At 39.1% G+C, this 18,875-nt stretch overlaps 1 protein-coding gene across 3 annotated transcripts in view; it reads left to right on the top strand.

Annotated features, from left to right (window-relative positions):
- The window catches only part of ADAMTSL1 (ADAMTS like 1), a 415,229-nt gene that overhangs the window by 306,534 nt on the left and 89,820 nt on the right, over positions 1-18,875 (top strand). For 2 of the 3 annotated variants that reach the window (XM_042013121.1, XM_042013123.1), the window contains 4 exons: positions 3,920-4,031; positions 4,605-4,743; positions 13,855-13,905; positions 17,850-18,054. In XM_042013121.1, coding sequence (XP_041869055.1) covers positions 3,920-4,031; positions 4,605-4,743; positions 13,855-13,905; positions 17,850-18,054 — 507 coding nt within the window. The remainder of the gene's footprint in view (positions 1-3,919; positions 4,032-4,604; positions 4,744-13,854; positions 13,906-17,849; positions 18,055-18,875) is intronic. The other variant, XM_042013122.1, reaches the window with a different exon arrangement.

Raw genomic sequence — 18,875 nt, 5'->3', positions numbered from 1 at the left:
GAGGTCCAGGCTGCACATCAGGAAGAACTTCACTGCGGTTGCAATGGGCTGCCCAGGGAGCTGGTGGACTCACCATCCCTGGAAATATTCCAGAAACAATTGGACATGGCACTTAGTGCTATGGTTTAGTTGACATGGTGCTGTTTGGTCAAAGGTTGGATTCCATCTGGGAATGTCTTTCCAGCCTGAATGATTCTATGATTCTGAGGTATGAAATAATAATTTCCTTTCTCTGTCTCCATTTTGGAACACACACACACACAAGAAAGAAATGGTGTCTTTCCTCCTCACCTCCCCCCGACTGCATAAAATGAGAACATTTTGTTGAATATACTTCTCATGGCTTAGCTCTACAAGTAGCTTTAATAATTACTTGGTTATGACTGCTGGTTATAAACTGCTGATTAAATTTCAAAGCTGTCCAAGTAAACTACAGTAGTTTTGTAGGTCAGGCCATGTGTTCTTCAGTGAACAGAAGCAAATGGTTCAGGCACACACTGCCAAAATCAAGCGAAAAAGTGTTGGGCTTTCAGGAACTTGACTTGTTAGGTTTTATGTGAACTAATCAAATTTTGGAGTAACAGGAAAAATCAACAATGTGCAAAGGCGAAGTCAGATGTTGCAGTCTTTTGTTCATAGAACAGATCAGAATATCTCAAAAAGCTTACACACCTTTTGTGTTCAAGTTTTTATTTTCTCGTTTTCATTCAACTTTTTGTGACATCTCCCAAACCAAATCTACATTTTATCAACTCCAAACTTCACCTGAGCAACACTTTGTGCTTCTCTTGCATCATCCCAGGCAGGTATTAATAAAATCAGTGTCGAAAACAGTGATTAAAAGAGATTATTTTTTTCCAGGGTCTTTCAACAGGGAAAAAAGGTATCTCTGTTGATAGTGGCTGTAGGCTAGACAGTGGATATTCTGAGGACTCTAGTTTTAACCAGTTTCTTATATGACTGGTGTTATTCTTTTGAGTCAACAGCTGACTGAACAGGAGCCAACTGTGCCCAGGTGACCAAGAAGGCCAATCATGGCATCCTGGCCTGGATCAGGAATAGTGTGGCCAGCAGGACAAGGGAAGTCATTCTTCTCCTGTACTTGGCCCTGGTGAGGCCGCACTTTGAGTGCTGTGTCCAGTTCTGGGCCCCTCAATTTAGGAAGGATGTTGAGATGCTCAAACACTTCCAGAGAAGGACAACAAGGCTGATGAGGGGTCTAGAACACAAGCCCTGTGAAGAACAGCTTAGGGAAATGGGGTTGTTTAGCCTGAAAAATTCAGATAGGATTTTATTTGCAAATACATTGGTCAATTGCCATTTTTTCTAGTTCAGTTACCTAAGTATGGGAAACTCATTGTTAGTTGGAGGACTAGCTTAAGATTCTCAGGTGACGACCATCTCTATTTGAATCTTTGTCACTTCTCATAGCTACGAGGGTGTTGCAAATACTGCAAAAGTAAAAAATTTCATCATACTACAGAGCTGAGTGTGGGAGAGATTACTACAGAGATTTCAATGTGTGGGAGTTGGCCCTGTGCAGTCAAACCAGGACATTTTTTACAGCATTTAGCTATCAAGTCTCACTCTTGAGTTTTTCAGAGCTCAAGCAGCCAGTGATGTTTTTTCCTGGACAAAGAACTTAGCTTTAACAAACAGTCAAACAAAATACGAAAGAAGTTTTTGCTATGTGGAATCACATGTATATATTATATTGTATATTGTTCCTCTTCTGCTTACAATACTCCTTAAAAAAATACGTGTATGCTTCTTTTATTTGCTTGTTTTGTATAATTTGAGCTTATGACTGTGGCTCATTGTAATTCTTTCCCACCTATGCTGTTATCATGGCTGTATGAGTGACTTCCACATTAGGCTGGAAAAGATGTACATCTGTCTTTTCTCTATGTCACAACAGACAGATAACTGCAGACATGCGGGAATAATCACCAGAGAGAGAGGAACTCTTCTTTCTTCCTGATTTTTTTTATTTTTTAAAATGTAAACTCTTTTTTCCTCCCATTCCTTTTATAGTAACCTCTGTGTGAGTTCTTGGTCTGTTCTTTATGATTCACTGCAGACCGTACTGCTGAGGAGATCTGAGTATGCGAATCACTGATGATCCTTAAAAAACAAAGAGTAAGAACAGAATTCTCCCCAGAGAATGCCTTTCCTGTACATTGAGATCAGAGACCTCCCCAGATGGCTTCCAGCACAACCGAACATTTTTCCCAGGAGTGCCTGAGGCTTTCATGAGCCTGGAAAGACCCTTCTGCAGTGTGCAATTAATGCATCATCCCCACAGAAGGAATTAGGTATCCTGTTTCTGACACACAGATTCAAAGAATATTGATCTGTGCAAAAGGTCTCCCCTTTGCTGAAGCAGTTGTATTATTGCTGCAGCTGGTTTGGGTTTTTTTTCCTTTTGGGAATTGACATCACTGCTTAATTAGAAAAGGGCAGCCTTAGTCGCAGTGGACCAGATCTCATACACACATCAGTATTCTTGCCCTCCTTCTGCTCTTCAAGATGTATCTTGATTTGTAATCATGTTGCTGTCCATCTACAGAGGAAAACAAAACAAACAACCCAAGTTACAAAGTTCATCTAGATTTGTCATATTTTTGTTTCTATTTCACAAACCATTCTTCAACAGTGTCTCTTGGTGTTTGGAAAGAGAGAAGAGAAAGGGAAAGGCAGATTTAAAAACAGTGTTTCCAAAATGAGGAGACTCATTTGAAACATGAGAGAAAAGGGAAAAAAAAAAAAAAAAAGGCAGTGGTTAAACAGTTTAAGCTGTCTGGAAAAAAGGGAGAGGATTGCTCCTGAGAGCAGCAGTACTGTCTTGGACAAGGATCCATCTTTCGTAGTTGTGATTTAGCAGTTTTCTCTGTTGTGATAGCATTATGCCACTGATGCAGAGATGCTCAGGCAGCACTGAAACACAGTGTCCTAGGACAAATAATCAAATAGGAGAGGATTTTAGCAGCAGACTTTTTCCTTCCCTTGCCAGCTGTTCATGCAGAGGCATAGAGATAAGGACAAGGGGTAACCTGCTGAGATTTTGAAGTCCTCATAACTGGATTAATCAGAACAGATGTCAAGTGGGAAGGGTTTTTTACTGGGCTGGGTGCAAGTGGTGCTGCTTTACCAGGTTGTAGGTCTCTCATATTGCAGTCCTTGCACTACAAACTCTTGTTTATGTGGGAAATCCATTCACACATAGTACTGAAAGCATGCTAGCTTTTAAGCTCAGATGGCTTGTACGCTCTAAAGACAGTATTCTAGATATGCACTTAGCCCCAGCCAGGATTCCATGCCTAAGTCTGAAAAAAGCATTTTTACAAGCAAAATAAAGTAAGCAGGAGAACAAACTTATAATAAAGACAGTGCCACAAAGGAGAATGAAATAAAGACCTCACCTCAGGAAAAAAAAAAAAAGGTGAATTAAAATTTTTAAACTATTTATTATTTTTCACATCTCAGCCTCCCATGTTTTACACTGTACTATCAAGTGTATTATAACTCCTCATAGAATGTTTTTTGGGAAACATTAAACATCTAAAATCTGTGTCCAGGTATCAGGGACAGTAAATATTAGTAGGTGATTTTCTGATTCATTAAACATTAGTCCCTGTCTTCTGTCCCTTTAAGATTATTCAGTAGCACTAACCATGCGTTTGCCATGCACTCTTTATTTCAGAATATGGTCTCAAAATGGTCACTGACTATGCCCAGAAATTTATTTGACTGTGTTTTGAACCCAAGATTTTGCCACCGATCTATGCTTTGTTTTTCTATTTAATTTTTCTATTGCAATGTGTATCTGGTATTTCATGAAGCTGCAAGATGCATGTAGCAGAATAATTCTTCCCAGCATTTATAATAGGTTCACTCTTTGATATAACCTCTTTTTCAGATCCATTATGCTGGTGCTGCTGACAGTTCAGTCCAGTTCATCTTCTACCAGCCTATCATTCACCGATGGAGGGAAACTGATTTTTTCCCTTGTTCAGCATCCTGTGGTGGAGGTAATGCATTACCACAGTATTTCAGAAACTGTCACCTGCGTACCTGACCTGTCCCAACTTCTGCCCTGTTTAAATAGTTTCAACTAAATGAAGAGAGGGATTTAGCAATGTGGCAGTAGCCAGTAAGTTTTTAGCATCATGCCCAACTGTGTAGATAAAGTACATCTTCATGCCTACATGTCTGCATTTAATGCTACAGCAGTCAAACATAAGGGCTGATGGGATTTGGGCCTCTTTTGGAAAAACAAGATGTCTCCATTTGTCCCTGTTCCTACCAGCAGGTTTATGTGCTATACTGAAACAGAGGGCACAATTCTTGGTGACTATGAAACCTCTGCCTTTGTTTTTTTCCTTTGTTTTTTCTAGGCTTCTGAATTTTTGTTTGACTGTACTGGTTATCTTTATTTCCTACTACCTACTGCTGTTTTCAATCTGGCCTGTAAAACAACAGCTGCTATGTCCAAGCAAGCTGAAATTAGGTTTTTTTTTTACCAAATCAGAACTTAGATACATTCCAGAGCCAGACAGGAAGAATACCGTGTCTCATATTATTTATTCCTCTGTGTATTGCAGGTTATCAACTGACATCTGCTGAGTGCTTTGATCTGAGAAGCAATCGGGTAGTAGCGGATCAGTACTGTCACTATTATCCTGAAAATATCAAGCCAAAACCAAAACTTCAAGAGTGTAATCTGGATCCTTGTCCTGCAAGGTCAGTCAACTTTAATTTTAGAGGAGGCTGAGATCTAAAGGAGTAAAATAAAATAGGAGAATATTCTGTTGATATTTCTCACAGTGTCATTTATCCCACATAATTCAACCTCTTTCTCATCCTGAGAAAGCACTGTGTAGAACACCTTTATTTAGCACCTTCACATAGCAAAGACTGATTTGAAATGGTTGTTTCTTCCCCTCAGAATGTATTTTGCCTCATTAATTGTTACAAAGTAGAAAACAAATTGTCCATGATACCATCCCCACATTCAGTACCTGCCTCTTAAGTGTTAGTGAGATTGAAAAAATTCTTTTGCTTGAAAATTATTGTCATCACAATTATTTTTATGGTTTTTTTTAAAAATTTTCTCCTTAATAAAAGTCATGCTTGCATTTATGGCAACTTGTAAAATGTAATGAGTGATTTTGTTCTAGTTAGCAATGTCCTTTGGCCCTGCATGAAAATCTCATGCTTGCTGCCCCACAGAATCACAGAATGGGTCAGGCTGGAAGGGACCACAGTGGGTCATCTGGTCCAACCTCCATGCTCAAGCCGGGTCATCCAAGAGCACATGGCACAGGATCGTGTCCAGATGATTCTTGAATATCCCCAATGAGAGAGACTCCACAACCTCTCTGGGCAATCTGTGCCAGTGCACTGCCACTGCACAGTAAAAAATTCTTCCTCGTGTTAAGGTGGAACTTCCTGTGCATTCTTCCTCAGAAGATTAATAGAAAAAATAGTAGGATCAGATAGTCAGGTTTTTCATGTATAAGAAAAGAAAGAAAACCACAAAAAAGACCAATCCTTTGTTGCACTGATTGCCCTGAACTTCAGTGGGAATCCATCTGCAGCCACTCAATAACAGCAAGCATTTATTTATGCAGTCTAAACCTTTTGGTCGTCTTACGTGGCTTTGCTAAAAGATGGTTAAGCATAGCCCAACAGGCATGACAAGGATGTCCTAAAGCCATTTTATCACCAGCTCCTTTCCTTCTAGACTAGTTTTGTGCCAAATTTGATAAAGTGAGTTCGAGCAAGCGTCACATAAAAAGTTGCTGTGTCACTTCAGATTGCTGGAGATTGTCACAGAGAAAAGATGTCCTGATGAGAAAAAGGATGCGTAAGAAACCTATGGGCCTGTGTATCCACCTGTCTGAGGATGGTTGCTGCCCAAACCAGGTATACCAGCTTTAGGGTAGCTAGGCATTATCAGAGCAGAACAAATCACTCCAAGGCAAAGACAGTTTTTACTTCTTATAGAAAGTTTTCGCTGAAGTTCACTGACTTTTTCTGGAGTTAACACTCCAATTGCTTTGTCATTGAAGACACATTTACCCAGAGTGTAGGGCAGTTTATATTCCTTTGTTCCTTTAAGACCATTTTGTTTGAGACCAAAGTCAGTAGAGGCCAGGTATAATCAGGTAGAATGTTGAAACATGAATGTCTCAGGAAAGGGATTCTTGAAAGGTATGCATCAGTATGGAAACTATCTTTTAGAGTTACCTATCACAGGATCAATGAGAAAGTAATTCTATGTAGTTGCTGTATTTTTTTTTTTTTTAATTCCAAGATGCTATTTTTTAAACATACAGTTCTGGGTCAAGTATGTAATTTGCCTCTGGAATTTATGCTGTGGATATTTTCCATACTTTTCCCAATGATTTTAAATTATATGTTCTCAAATGGTGAGACAGATGACTGCATGGTACATGGGAGGAAAGAGAAAAAAAATAACAGCTGGGCAGATGTCAGGAAGCAATTTTTGGTTTATATAAGACATAACAAGGCAAAGTTGTCGATATAAAGACCCTGAGGGGAGGGAGAGTCATTTAGAAATACAGCAATGCCATCCCAGAGGAACTGGCTTTTTGGAAACATCTTTAAAGTATGCCAAATTTCAAATTACTATTTTCAAAAGTGCCTTTGTAAAGAAGTCAAGAATCAACAACCCAGAGGGAAAAAACAGAGGAAATCTGTGGTAACTTCTGGATTCCTGATGATTTCTTACAGTCAGGAATAGGGTAGGTGAAGCAGAAACATGGGGTCAGAAGCACGGACAAGGAGGGTGTCTTGGCTCTGCAGTGTCTTTTCTGTGTGGGAGCTGCTCTGCTCCACCAGGATAAAAGAAGTTAATTTTTCCTGGCAAACCCAGTCCCAGTGAGGCACAGCTGATTAGTGGTTGCTGACTGTTCCTATGGTGTGTCAATGAATGCCGCAGAAAATAATTGTTGAAGACCACAGTTGCACTGAATAAAGCAGCTGAAATGGGTTGCTGTAGGAGAGCTTACACTAAAATTTTCAGCAAAGGACAGGCTGAAAGAAAAGTTTGAATGAATACCACAAGTATTGTGTGGGCCTGCAATAAGTTGCCTCTTTAGTTTAGTGCATAGAAATGTTTTACTTTATTGTGCTTACTATGGCAATAATTAGCAGTGTTGCTGGCATCTTGAATAGCAAAAAAGCTTTGCCTCACGAAGATGGAAAAGTCTGTGGATGGTTATTTATCAAACATATATAATGTATACATACCCATTTTCCAGGTTAAGTAGAGGTGGCCACCTGTACTGTTCATCCAAGTCAGACTACTAATTCATGTCTCACAGAATGCGTGATACACCATGACACTGAGTGTCTTTTCATCCCTACTTACCAATGCTCTATCCAGCCTCTCTCATCAACCCTGTTTCAGATCCAGTTCATGCCTTACAAAGAAAAAAGGAAGGATCTGTTTATTTACAGTCCATTATGATTTTACCGCAGTCTGCATTGACTGGCACAAATAAGTCTGTATGTGTAATATCTACTGATGTAAGCAGCGGCCAGTTCAATCTAGTCCACTTACCTTCTATGTGGCAAAATCCAACATTAGTATTTCACCTATTTAATTAAGTGAAAATCTTTTAACTACCCAAAACTTCACAGACTGGAAGGGATTTTCAGCTTTCATCTATATCCTCCTTTCTTGAATCTTTTAGTGAAAAAAGAATGGAATTTTTGCCAGCTTAGAGAAAAGGTTTGTTCAGATTTGACTTAACTGGGTGTGCTAATTTAGGACAATTCTAAGGTGCTGTAAGCAGAAAATACATCTCCTCCATAATTCAAAGGCTTCCCTCCAAAAAGCAATTTTTACAAATATGAAAAGTGCAATTTCCCCACTCATCATTCACTTACTCCCCAGGATACTCTCAGTATTACTTCTATATTTCATCTTCAGCTTTTAGGTGGCATTCCCGGCTGTGTCATTCTGAATTTTTCCCAATCTCCCATATTTTTTGCCTATTGCTCCTACATGTTAATGTGGGAGTTTCTGAGTCACAAAAGCTCTATTCATGCTTCTACTGGGAGATTTCAATGGTGTATAAAGATTTCTAAAGGCAACCTAAGCAAAGATTCTAAATTCATGAAGCACTTGTCTAAAAACTTTCATATTAGCAAGCCTCTAGCGTAAAGTGTTCTTTTTAACACTTTAATTCCTGGAGTTCGGATAGAGTTTTATCTGTAAGCCTGCCACTAGAAATAATGTTGATACCTGTGGAAAGTTTGTGGGAAAATCTCTCATTCAAGCAAGATTTTCAGCACCCGGAGACCTGAAAACTCTTGGATATCCACTATTTATGGAGTTCTCCAACAAAATTGCAAACTCCTCTTCCTGTCCAAGTTTTTCTTTATCGTTCTCTTTTAAATATCTATAATGGGTGGTGGCAGAAGTAGGCATCACCAAAAAGAAGTATAAAATTAAATTTAAGTTTTAATGAAGTTGTACTTTTTAGTTGTTAAAATTTTCAGCTAATCTAACAAGAGCACTGAAGTACAAGTGAAAGCATACAAAAGACACCAGGATGTTATGACCATTCAGAGTGATCCTTAGTGAGAAGTCTATAATATACTTGGTGATGTGAAAGTGGAGTTGTAGATGGAAAAGAAGCTGATAGCAATGGCAGTGTTCTTGTAGTCATAAGCAAGGTCACCTGAATTCAAGAGCAGGATAAAGATGAGCAGCAGACAATTCTAATGCCTAAAGAGGTACATTTCTTCTCAAGACAAGTAGTTGAAACCTTGAATTTTTGGACAGGATAAAAGTAATTTAAATTAATATAGAAAATAACTTTGTCAGAACAGGCAGGGAGGGTGGGCCAGGAAGCACTTGTCAAGCACTGAAAAGAAGTAAATAGCAAAGCAAATTCAGCTGTAAGGGGACAATAAGTATTAATGAAACATAGAAAGAAAGTCATAAAGGAGCTGCCAGGAGGCATCAGATAACAAGCTGTAAGGTGGGAAAGTATATCATGTACTGCTGTGAGCATCAAATACAGGTATATGTCTGCCCAACGTGAAGTTACAGGAAAATTAGTCTATTTAAGTCCTAGAAGAGACCAAAACTGCAGCAAGTAAATGGTCATTTACAGAGATTTTCACTGGATATTCAGGTATTAACACCTAGTAGTGGAAAATAGCAGCTCATTCCTTCTTTGTATCAATCGCTGCTCATCCAAACCACCATAAAATATTGAACTGAATAAAAAAGGGAGATATTTAGAAGCATTTCAGTCATGCTGCTGGAAGGAATTACTTTTTCTGCTTTCAACTGGCAACACCTATTTCAAGCACTGTGAACAGATTAGTTTTTAGCAGTCTATGGCAAAGCTAATTAAACCATATGTTGCTTATAATTTGAAATCTCTGCACCATAAGCAAGACATTTTTTATAAAGGTAAGTATTGTTGTGCCAAACAGACATTCTGTTTAAAGCAAGAGGTTTTTCAGAATCTGGCTCAAAAGGGTGGCTTTCTCAGCAGCTTTTTCATATATAAGTTGGTTTTTTAAGTATCCACTGACATTCCATTTTAAAATGTTTAATCAGAAGACATTGGATTTTGCAAATCTGTGAAGTACTAAGACCATATAGAAGGATATATAAATACAAAGTACATAGTAGTTTTTCAAGATTCACATTGATAGCATCAAGAAACCAGAAAGGTAACTCATACTGGTAGAATACCTGAGAATTACTGTTTCACTGCCTGTAAAAGTAGGCTTTGAAACCAATGTTGTCTGTACCTGTGGTGTTACTGTGGATGTCATCTACCCCAGCTCTAAAGGGAAACAGTAATAGATTCACAGAATAACACATGGGAGGCATGAACAGATACCATCTCTTTGAGGGCCCCAATAGCTGTTTCTCAACACAGAAAATGTTCCTGTACCACAAGGAGATAATGTCACAGTGTGGCATCTTCAGAGAGCACTGAAGTGCAGTAACACACACTGCCTTAGTGTCAGGATTCAAAGTGTTAAAGTGCTAGTCTTTTGCACAAGATTGTTGTCTGTCCAGTGATAATCGTGGCTTTCACAGAGATGCTGGCTTGGATGCTAAAGTATTCTCTTTTATGGTGAGCACTTTAGTGTCATCCAGCGCAGCCAACCCAAGCTACTTTAACATTTCATTATTATTTTTTCATTGCTAATAATATCTTAAACATATTCCATTGCTTAGATGGCCCAGTCCCTGCCATGCAGGTCGTTTATTCACAGGTCTGACAGGTTTCAGTGAAGGCTTAAATCTTCCTTTTCTCTTATATTTGATGTGAGTCCTCATCAGGACAGAGGTGTAATGGGTGCAGCCACCCGGGAGCGTGGGCAGCCCTGCAGTTTTGAGTAGGATACCCTCGGCAAAACAGAGCCCTCAGCAAAAGTGAAGACTGTGAGCCAGCAGCTTTTGAGCATCCTGCAGAGGCTGGGCAGCGGCACACCAGGGTGCAGGACACCAGCACAGGAGCTGCAGGTTGTCCCCATGCAGCATCACACCACCCTGAGGCGCCTTGGAGGCAGATGTATTTTCTCTCTGCTGGCTCCTCTCCCAGTTCTAGCACCCATGTCCCTGCTTGGCTCAGCAGGCTCCAACCTGAGACTTGTCAGCACGCAGGAGAGAGAGCTGGGTAGGGCTGGCCTTGTCAGGAAGAGGGAGTCATCAGGGAGGTAGAGGAGAAAGGCATTTGAGCTTGTCATCTGTGCTAAATCTGTGCTTAAGGGGGAGAAGGAGCAGCTAGGGAGGAGTTCACCAAACATGTCTTCCAAGGAATGCAGCTGCAGACAGTTGTCCTAGGGGAAGGCTGAATGTTTGCAGAGATGGCAGGTCTGGTTGCAGCACTCTCACCTCTGACGTGCAGCTCCCATTCCAGCCATACATGTGCCTTGGAAGAGCAACTGGATTGAGACTGCCAGCCCTCGGGAGTTAAAAAAACCAATGTGCAGAATATATGACAGGACTTGTTGGTCTGAAAGGCATGGAAGATTGCAGACATATGAGACAGAACAGCTCTGAAAAATAATTTGCTTTGTGCTCCTTCTCCTGCCAAATCTCTTGATGCTTTGTGAATGAGTCGTGTTAGCTACTCACACATATTTCAGTGAAGGATTTCCTCTGCTCCTTTAGCACACCATTTCCTTTGCATTGTCTGGGTAATGTACAGTAAATAAAGCCCATAAAGTAGATCTCTCCATCATATTTATAGGAGTATGGTGGACTGATAGATTCATGGAATTTAAACCACTTTGTCCCATCAAAAAGTAAGAATACACCAAAGTAATCACTAAGATTTTTTTTAAGTGTTAACTTAGTCTTAGGGGGTTTTTTTATGGAACACGTACAAAAAAACATGCACAAGACTAGCTGGAAAGGAGCAGATATCCTTAATGATACGATGACCATCCACTCTTCTGTTTTATCTTTAAGGCAATTTTTTTAAAGTCATAAATTAAGCCATTGTGTATTATTGTGGGGGTCTTTTTCCTTACTATGATTTTATGGCTGTGATTTATTATCTTGCAGTTACAGAATGAGAACCTTTGGCAGCCCCTCATGTATGCACAAAGACATTGTCAGTAATTCTGTGGAGCTCAATACTGTTTACAGAAATGCAATTTTTGTATGCAAAATTTTTTGAGGGTCGAACCTTTCCAATTACAATATTAATCCAGTGCTTTGTAAATGTTACTTAATATTCCTAGGAGTGTTTAGATGTGGTACAGTTATTTCCATCTGAACAGTCTTGGGAATAATGCATTCTAAAGCATGTAGATCTGCATTATACATAGAGATCAGGTTTATTAGAAAGAAAATATTTTTCACTGCAATGAATGAGAAATGTTTTGAAATCTGCTTCTTTCTTAGGCAGTAGATGGTTTTATAGTGTAATTATTTCATTTTTTAACTCACTATGTTAACCTTTTTTTCCAACTACTTCTCAGCAAGCTGATGTGCTGGAAAGTGCAAACAGCTTCAGACTGGAGCTTCAGCAGCAGTGGTAGAAGAGTCAGGAAAACAGCAAATTCCCAAAAGCATGAGCAAAAAAACCCTCACAAAAAATTTCCTTCCACCTTCTTAGAATACTAGTAGGCAATTCCTCCAGATTCTCCAGATGTCTACCCATCAAGCTAAGTCCAAAAGGACTTGTTCATTGACCATACCCTAACCAACCCATTTGTATTTTCCAAAGTGTCCCAGTGCCAGAACTACCTCTCCTAGGTTTTTAGATTTTTGTAGGGACAGGCAGCTCTTCGAAGATGCAAATATGGGCACTCACGGAGAGAGTTCCTATGACTGCAGTGGCTCCTGGTCTTAGAGGGAGCTGTCTAGTCCCTCTCACATACTTCCAGGGCTCCAGCTGCTTCCTGCGCTTTAGCTGGAATATTCCAGCACGCTGACCTGGCGCTGACTCCTTGCTGTGGAAACACAATGGGATCCATTCTTCTATCTTGGACAAGTTATGCACATAAAATCCCTGTTGACTGAAAGGAGAACAGACCCCTTTAGGCCTGGCCTGACAAGAGTCCTTTGAATGCTTACAGCATTTTTCAGGGAACTGTGTTGGGGATGGAGAATACTTTCTCCTTTCCCCCTCCCTCGCTTCTTCCCCCTTGCAGAAATCCATAGCAGCATACCTAGCGCCTCTCATCTGTAAAAGGTTCCCGAAAACCACCTTTATTCTTGACATTCAGTTTCAACTCTCCATAATTGGATGAAGACACACTTTTTATTTTAGGGCAATTGGTATTCACTCTTCAAATTTTCTGTCCACTTGCGCCCTCCAAATACCCAAGTGGCTTTGATGAAAGTGATAAATGATGTGTTCTGACATCATCTGTTTGATGGTATTAGATATACCTGATAAATGAGAGACAACATGGTTAAATTTAGTCTGAGTCAGAATTATAAAAAGTGCAGACAAAATATGAAATTTCAGACTAGGCATTCAGTGAGACCCTGTAGTTGCCAACAAGACAAGTGGCATCCATCTCACACATAACTGGCATGATAATGTTTCAGATAATTCCTAATTTTGATCTATGCTATTGCCTTCTATAACTTTTAGATGTCACGTTGCAACACCATACCAATAACAGTACAGCAAAACAAGCCAACCAGTTATGACAAACAAAAAAAACCCAACCTGACATGTTAATCTTCTCTCAAACTCCTCCTTTCTTCCAGAAAAAAAAAACATAATAAAGAGGCAGGTCTGGACTCACTTAAGGTGAAGAGACAAGAATTGCAGATTTAAATTCTTGCACTGTGATTACTCAGATTTCTAATCCTGGCCCCTGTAAAAGCAGAGGTTTTATCTGATGGGCAGAAACAACCATATAATAGTTATAAAAGGATTTTATTTAGAGTTCTCTGAAGCAGATAGAAGCTTCCCTATTGTCCTCATTAACTTTTGTTCCAAGCTCCCAAGAAAGTATTACATATAGAAACATTCTTTTTGATGCTAGATAATAACACCATAAGTTAAAATAATATTTGGGTCACTTGAAGCAATAGATTGGTTATTTGTCAAGCAATAATATGTTGATAAGAAAAAAGTAGCAACCAGTGATTTATTCTTTAAGTTACTCAGAAACAGTAGGATGGGAGCATATTATTTTTAAAATGGGATGACTACGTAGGTAAAATATCTTGTTTTGCTGGTTTATAATGCTGTAATACAAAAAGTTGTGTAATATAATACAATATTGTCATACAAAAGTTGTATAATGTAATCATTTAGTGTTTATTTTATTATGTGTACCTTCTACTCAGAGGGTTGGCATTATTGTTCCTAACAGTGATGGATACAAGCAGATCATGCCCTATGACCTCTACCATCCCCTTCCTCGGTATGTAAAACAGTCAACCAGATGCTAGGCTTGATACATTTTCTCATTCTTTTATTCTTCTCGATACTTGTGCTTTGCTCTCAAGCTAATTTAACAGATGCTGATTTTCTCTTGCTCTGGACTCTTTCAGATTAATGTAGAGATGTCCAAGTGCTAACCTGTTATAAATTATGTCAATGCAGAACTGAAATTATAATCTGTCTGAAGGAGAAATGCAGATTTATTGTGTGGGGTCCATTTCTTTCTCCCATTCTTCAATGCCACTTTCCCTTTTCTCTCACAACTTTCCTTTTATTGCCCTTTACTCCTCTCTGAGCAGAACTATAATCTGTGGCTTTGTTATGAATCACAAGACTTTCTCTCCCTCATCCCCATCATGCTGCTGCTTGTATGCCTATAATTTGTTAGATTTTGGATTTTGACAACATTAGTGTTACATTCTGATCCTACAAACCCATGCTAATGCCTTCCTTGGGGGCATTAATTCATTGGCTTTTCTAAGAAATAGGAGATTGGGTCAGGAATAGGATCAAGACCTGATCCTTATTATTAATTATCTTGCAATTAAAATGTCTTTAATGTAAGACCCAAGAGTCTCATGGAAATAATAAGATGAGTAATTATTCTTAAAGCAGTGAATAAGACTGTTGGTGATAAATATGTTTGATAGGTGAAGGATAATAACCTCTGGGTCTTGAAATACTGCCTGGACATGCAAAAGTATTGTGCTGTGTTTCCTTCTTCATTAATTTATTGTGTCATGGACTATGAAATCACAGAAAGAACCCTCTATACAACTTGATAGTCTCATCCAGGTGAGCAAGCAACCTCCCTCCAACTATATTGAGGCCTGATGCAGAGAGCTTTCAGCATCAGTGTGCAAATGCAGTGTGTTCACACTCCACAAATCATGGACTGACCTCCGAGTAAGACAAGGAGAACAACTTAACAGCCAAGGATTATGGCTGCCATTCATGTTCAAAACCTTTAACATTTGTGCCTTTAGGACTAGGCTTTTCTCTTCCTAGATAAATGCTTATGTTCATGTGCACATAGTCATTATCACCAAATATTTGTCATATGCCTCTGCATCCAATTCCTTTTTTTCTGGAAAACACTTTTCTCTGTTCTTTATTTAGAAAAAACTCCACACACATACCTCCTAGCCTCAAAAGTTACACCTGTTAGTGAGGAATATAGAAGCTAAAATACAAATATAGGGTTTAACACTCTAGCTTTTAAAAAAAACCAGATTTTATTTCAATTGTCTACAAAGGGCACTAACATTGAAAGGACAGAGGAAATTTTATATCAGAAGATGATTCAGCAGTACTTAATAGTGGAGGGACTGTATTTAACAGAAAAGCATTTAGAGTCATCAGCTAGACAGAGGCTTTTTTACTCCTGAGGAAAATCCAAAGCAGAGAATCAAAACACCCTGAGGTATCCGGTTGTCAGAAAGCATGGGGAAGGGGGAAGGGGGAAGGGGGAAGGGGGAAGGGGGAAGGGGAGGGGAGGGGAGGGGAGGGGAGGGGAGGGGAGGTCTCTCCTGTGTTGCTGCTACTCCCCCTCTTCTCTCTCTGCCCCACTCCCACACGTGCTCCTGTGAACCACGAACAGGGTTCAACCCTTTCTCCATCACCCTGACAGGGAAGACACAGCTACATGTGCCTTCTCCAAACCCCAGAGGCAGCTGAAACTGAACAGACCATGAGGCTGGCATGAGACAGGGCCAAGTCAGCGGGATAAAAATGCCTTTTCTCTGAGCTTGCGTAGTTTAGGAAAAGCAAACAAACAAAAAACCCCAAAAGCAACAACAAAATAATATTAAAAAACAAACTTTTTTTTAAATAGGATTAGAAAACAAAAAAAAACCCAAGCCAAACAAAAAACACCACCTCTGCCCCAAAATAAAAAAGAACAGCCAAACCAAAGAGGGCCTGGTTTGGTTGCGTTACCTGCCTGAGTCTGGCACCTAATAACAGGGACAGAGGAGAGTGATAAACATTCCAGAAGTACAGTGCAAATCTGTGAAGGCATCTTTGCAAGACTTCCCAACTGCAACTCTACAGCCTTGTATTTTATCACCAAGAGGGAAACGTATCATTTAACTTTTAATGCACCATCAGTTCTTTTCACAAATCCTCAACTAATGTTGCAGCCTTCGTACCTTGAGAGGAGATGTGACACCTGCTTTAAGAGCTGTGCAACAGGGAAACTTAATTTTCCTCTCTTACATTCTTCCATAACATGAGAACCAAACTATCTGCTAGATTTAAGCTGTTTGAAATTGTTACGGTTGCCTAAGGCACCTAGAAACTTGTCACAAAGACTCCAGGAAACTCCCTGGTGCCATCAGTTTTTATGGCTCGGAAAAGATGGCTCAGGCAGGCTTCAGCAAATTTTGCCATTCATGACTTTCAGTTTGGGGCCTCTTGTTTGTGGTAGTGAGAAACCTTAGCTGTATGTTGGGAAACTTGTTCAGCAGAGCCACAGGGAACATATTTAAGTAGAAGTATTCCTAAAATTACATCTTTGTGAAATATGTGATTTATGATCAGCACACGATGATGGCTGTGCATGGTGTAAAAATGGTTTCACCACTCCTAGTAGTAAGTCATAGAATTAATCAGTGGCTTTACTACTCATAAAGAACTATTAATTTAAGCCATTTCACATTTATTTTTATGGTACTTATGGTTTTTATTATTTTTATCAGACAGTAGCCAGAGGAGGGTATTGCTAGGTGTCCTGGAGCAGATGAGAAGAATATGGGTTGATATGATGGAAAATTAGAGAGAAAGATAAGCATTTGTCATACTGGTCAACAATCTTGGGGATCCTGTTAATTGTTCCTTAACAAAAATATTTCCTTTGTTTTAAGTGAGAGAATGAAAGTCCTCACCCTTCACTTTTTTTACTTCTTGTTTTAAGGAGGAAGCAGGTGGGGTGTTTTCCACAAAAACTATTTTTTAAAATAAAAAAATGTTATCTTCTGACCAAAATCGTTCCTTCAAACAGTATTTGTAAAGTCATTACGAAAAGGACATTTGCCTTGTGGGGTAAAAAGTTATTTCATGAAATGTTTCCAGGTAGGCAGAAAACATACTTCTGTACCTCAGTCATGCCCTGGAATATACAGGAATAGCCACACTGGATCATGAAAATGGTCCCACATCCAATCTGTGACAAGGGCTTGAATATAAGAGAGGCAATACCAGGCTATTTTGTATGGACAGACATGTATACATATAAAGGAATACATATCTTATAGCATATGCATCACTAAAAAGAATGATTATTCTCATAAGCATGCATAGCTTTTCAGAACATTCATTTTTCATTACATTCTCAAATGGCACTTGCAGAGACAAGATGGTTTCTCATCTTCTTTCACTGCCTTAATTGTAAGGAAACAAGGTCCATCTGGCTTACCCGTCAGAGGACATGTATCTTACTAGTATAGTCACATTTTCTTTTTGGTAATCTCTTCTCATCTTTCTTTCTTTTTTCTCTGCTGACTTGCTTGCTTCCCAGAGCACTTTGAGTTTCCTGTGATTTGTGACAAAGATTCTTCAGAATATTACAAAATTATGAAAATATGTTAATCCCATCAATTAAAAAAGAAAAAAAAACAATTAAGTTAAAAGTATTTAGATTTTCTGTGGTAGTAGTAGTTGGATTAGTGGGAGAGAGATTTCATATTATTAACTGTGATGTAAAAGACACCAGCCATGAGCATGGTTTGCTGCTATGGATACTTAACGAAAATAGGTACATGATTAATTTTTACTGATGTTAATCAGGTAGGGGGGAAAAAAAAAAAAAACCAACAAACACCCAACCAATCAACCAATCTTGCAGATAGCAGTTTAAGCATTATGGGGGTATAGGTGGGGGTGGGAACAGCAAGGGTAATGTTTCCTGATGCCTCTGTTTCCCAGATGGGAAAGTACACCCTGGACTGCCTGTTCTTCATCCTGCGGAGGGGGCATTCAAAGCCGCAGCGTCTCCTGTGTGGAAGAAGACATTCAGGGGCACATCAGCCCTGTGGAAGAGTGGAAATGCATGTATACGCCAAAGATGCCTGTTGTCCAGCCCTGCAATATATTTGACTGTCCAAAGTGGCTTGCTCAAGAATGGTCTCCGGTAATCAGCTTAGTTTTGTTGGTTTTGCATTTACCACATAGGGAAAATATCTTAAATTATAGTGTAGTGAGTTTATGGAAGTAGGAATGTTTACTGCTTTCTCTCCTCATTGCCAACACCTCTGTTTTAAATTTATGCTATTTGTCTAACTGCAAAGTAAACACTCAGGAAAAATATATTAATAAGATGAACATGAGCAAGGAGAATGATGGAAAAATAAATCAGCTCTGTAACATTAATTGGTGCCCTTCTATTAATAATAGACTGGGAATATAAATGAAATGCCCAAAACAAAACCAGTGAGCACGTAATGGTATTTCTGTATTACAATATTTCAGCCATAATGCAAAACTGCTGAGAAATTTCAAGAAGCACATAAATCTGTATATGACTGTGCTCTCTGATACTTGTAGTTGTCTGTTCCTGACTTGCCTTTCCTTCTGTATGAAAGTCAATGTCCTGGAAATGTCCTTCGACAAAAGTAGTAAAGTATTTTGACTTTGTACATAAAGACTTACCTTGAATATAGTTTCTCACCACCCCAGCTTCTCAACAATTGTGCTTTAGAAGCTAGGCTAGCTTACCTATAGATGAGATGTTGACTCACGGCAAAGTGTTCGCTGATTTCCAGATGAAAGCTGCAATCCAAGAGCAAAGTAATATTGGTAATATTCATAGTGCTTCCAGCTGATTGGTAGTTTTGATCCTCTCCTGTGCAACCAATTTTGAAACATTCTATACAGGGGGGAAAAGTTGATGAACTATAGCAAAAATAAATTTTAAAAATTAAAAAAAAAAACCTACTTAAGAAAGTGTCTGAG

This window comes from Corvus kubaryi, unplaced genomic scaffold, assembly GCF_017639235.1.
Source record: "Corvus kubaryi isolate FWS band 111438036 unplaced genomic scaffold, C.kubaryi_AGA036_p1.0 split1-37296, whole genome shotgun sequence".
Classification (NCBI taxonomy): Eukaryota; Metazoa; Chordata; class Aves; order Passeriformes; family Corvidae; genus Corvus; species Corvus kubaryi.
This window is presented reverse-complemented; position numbering and strand designations above follow the sequence as displayed.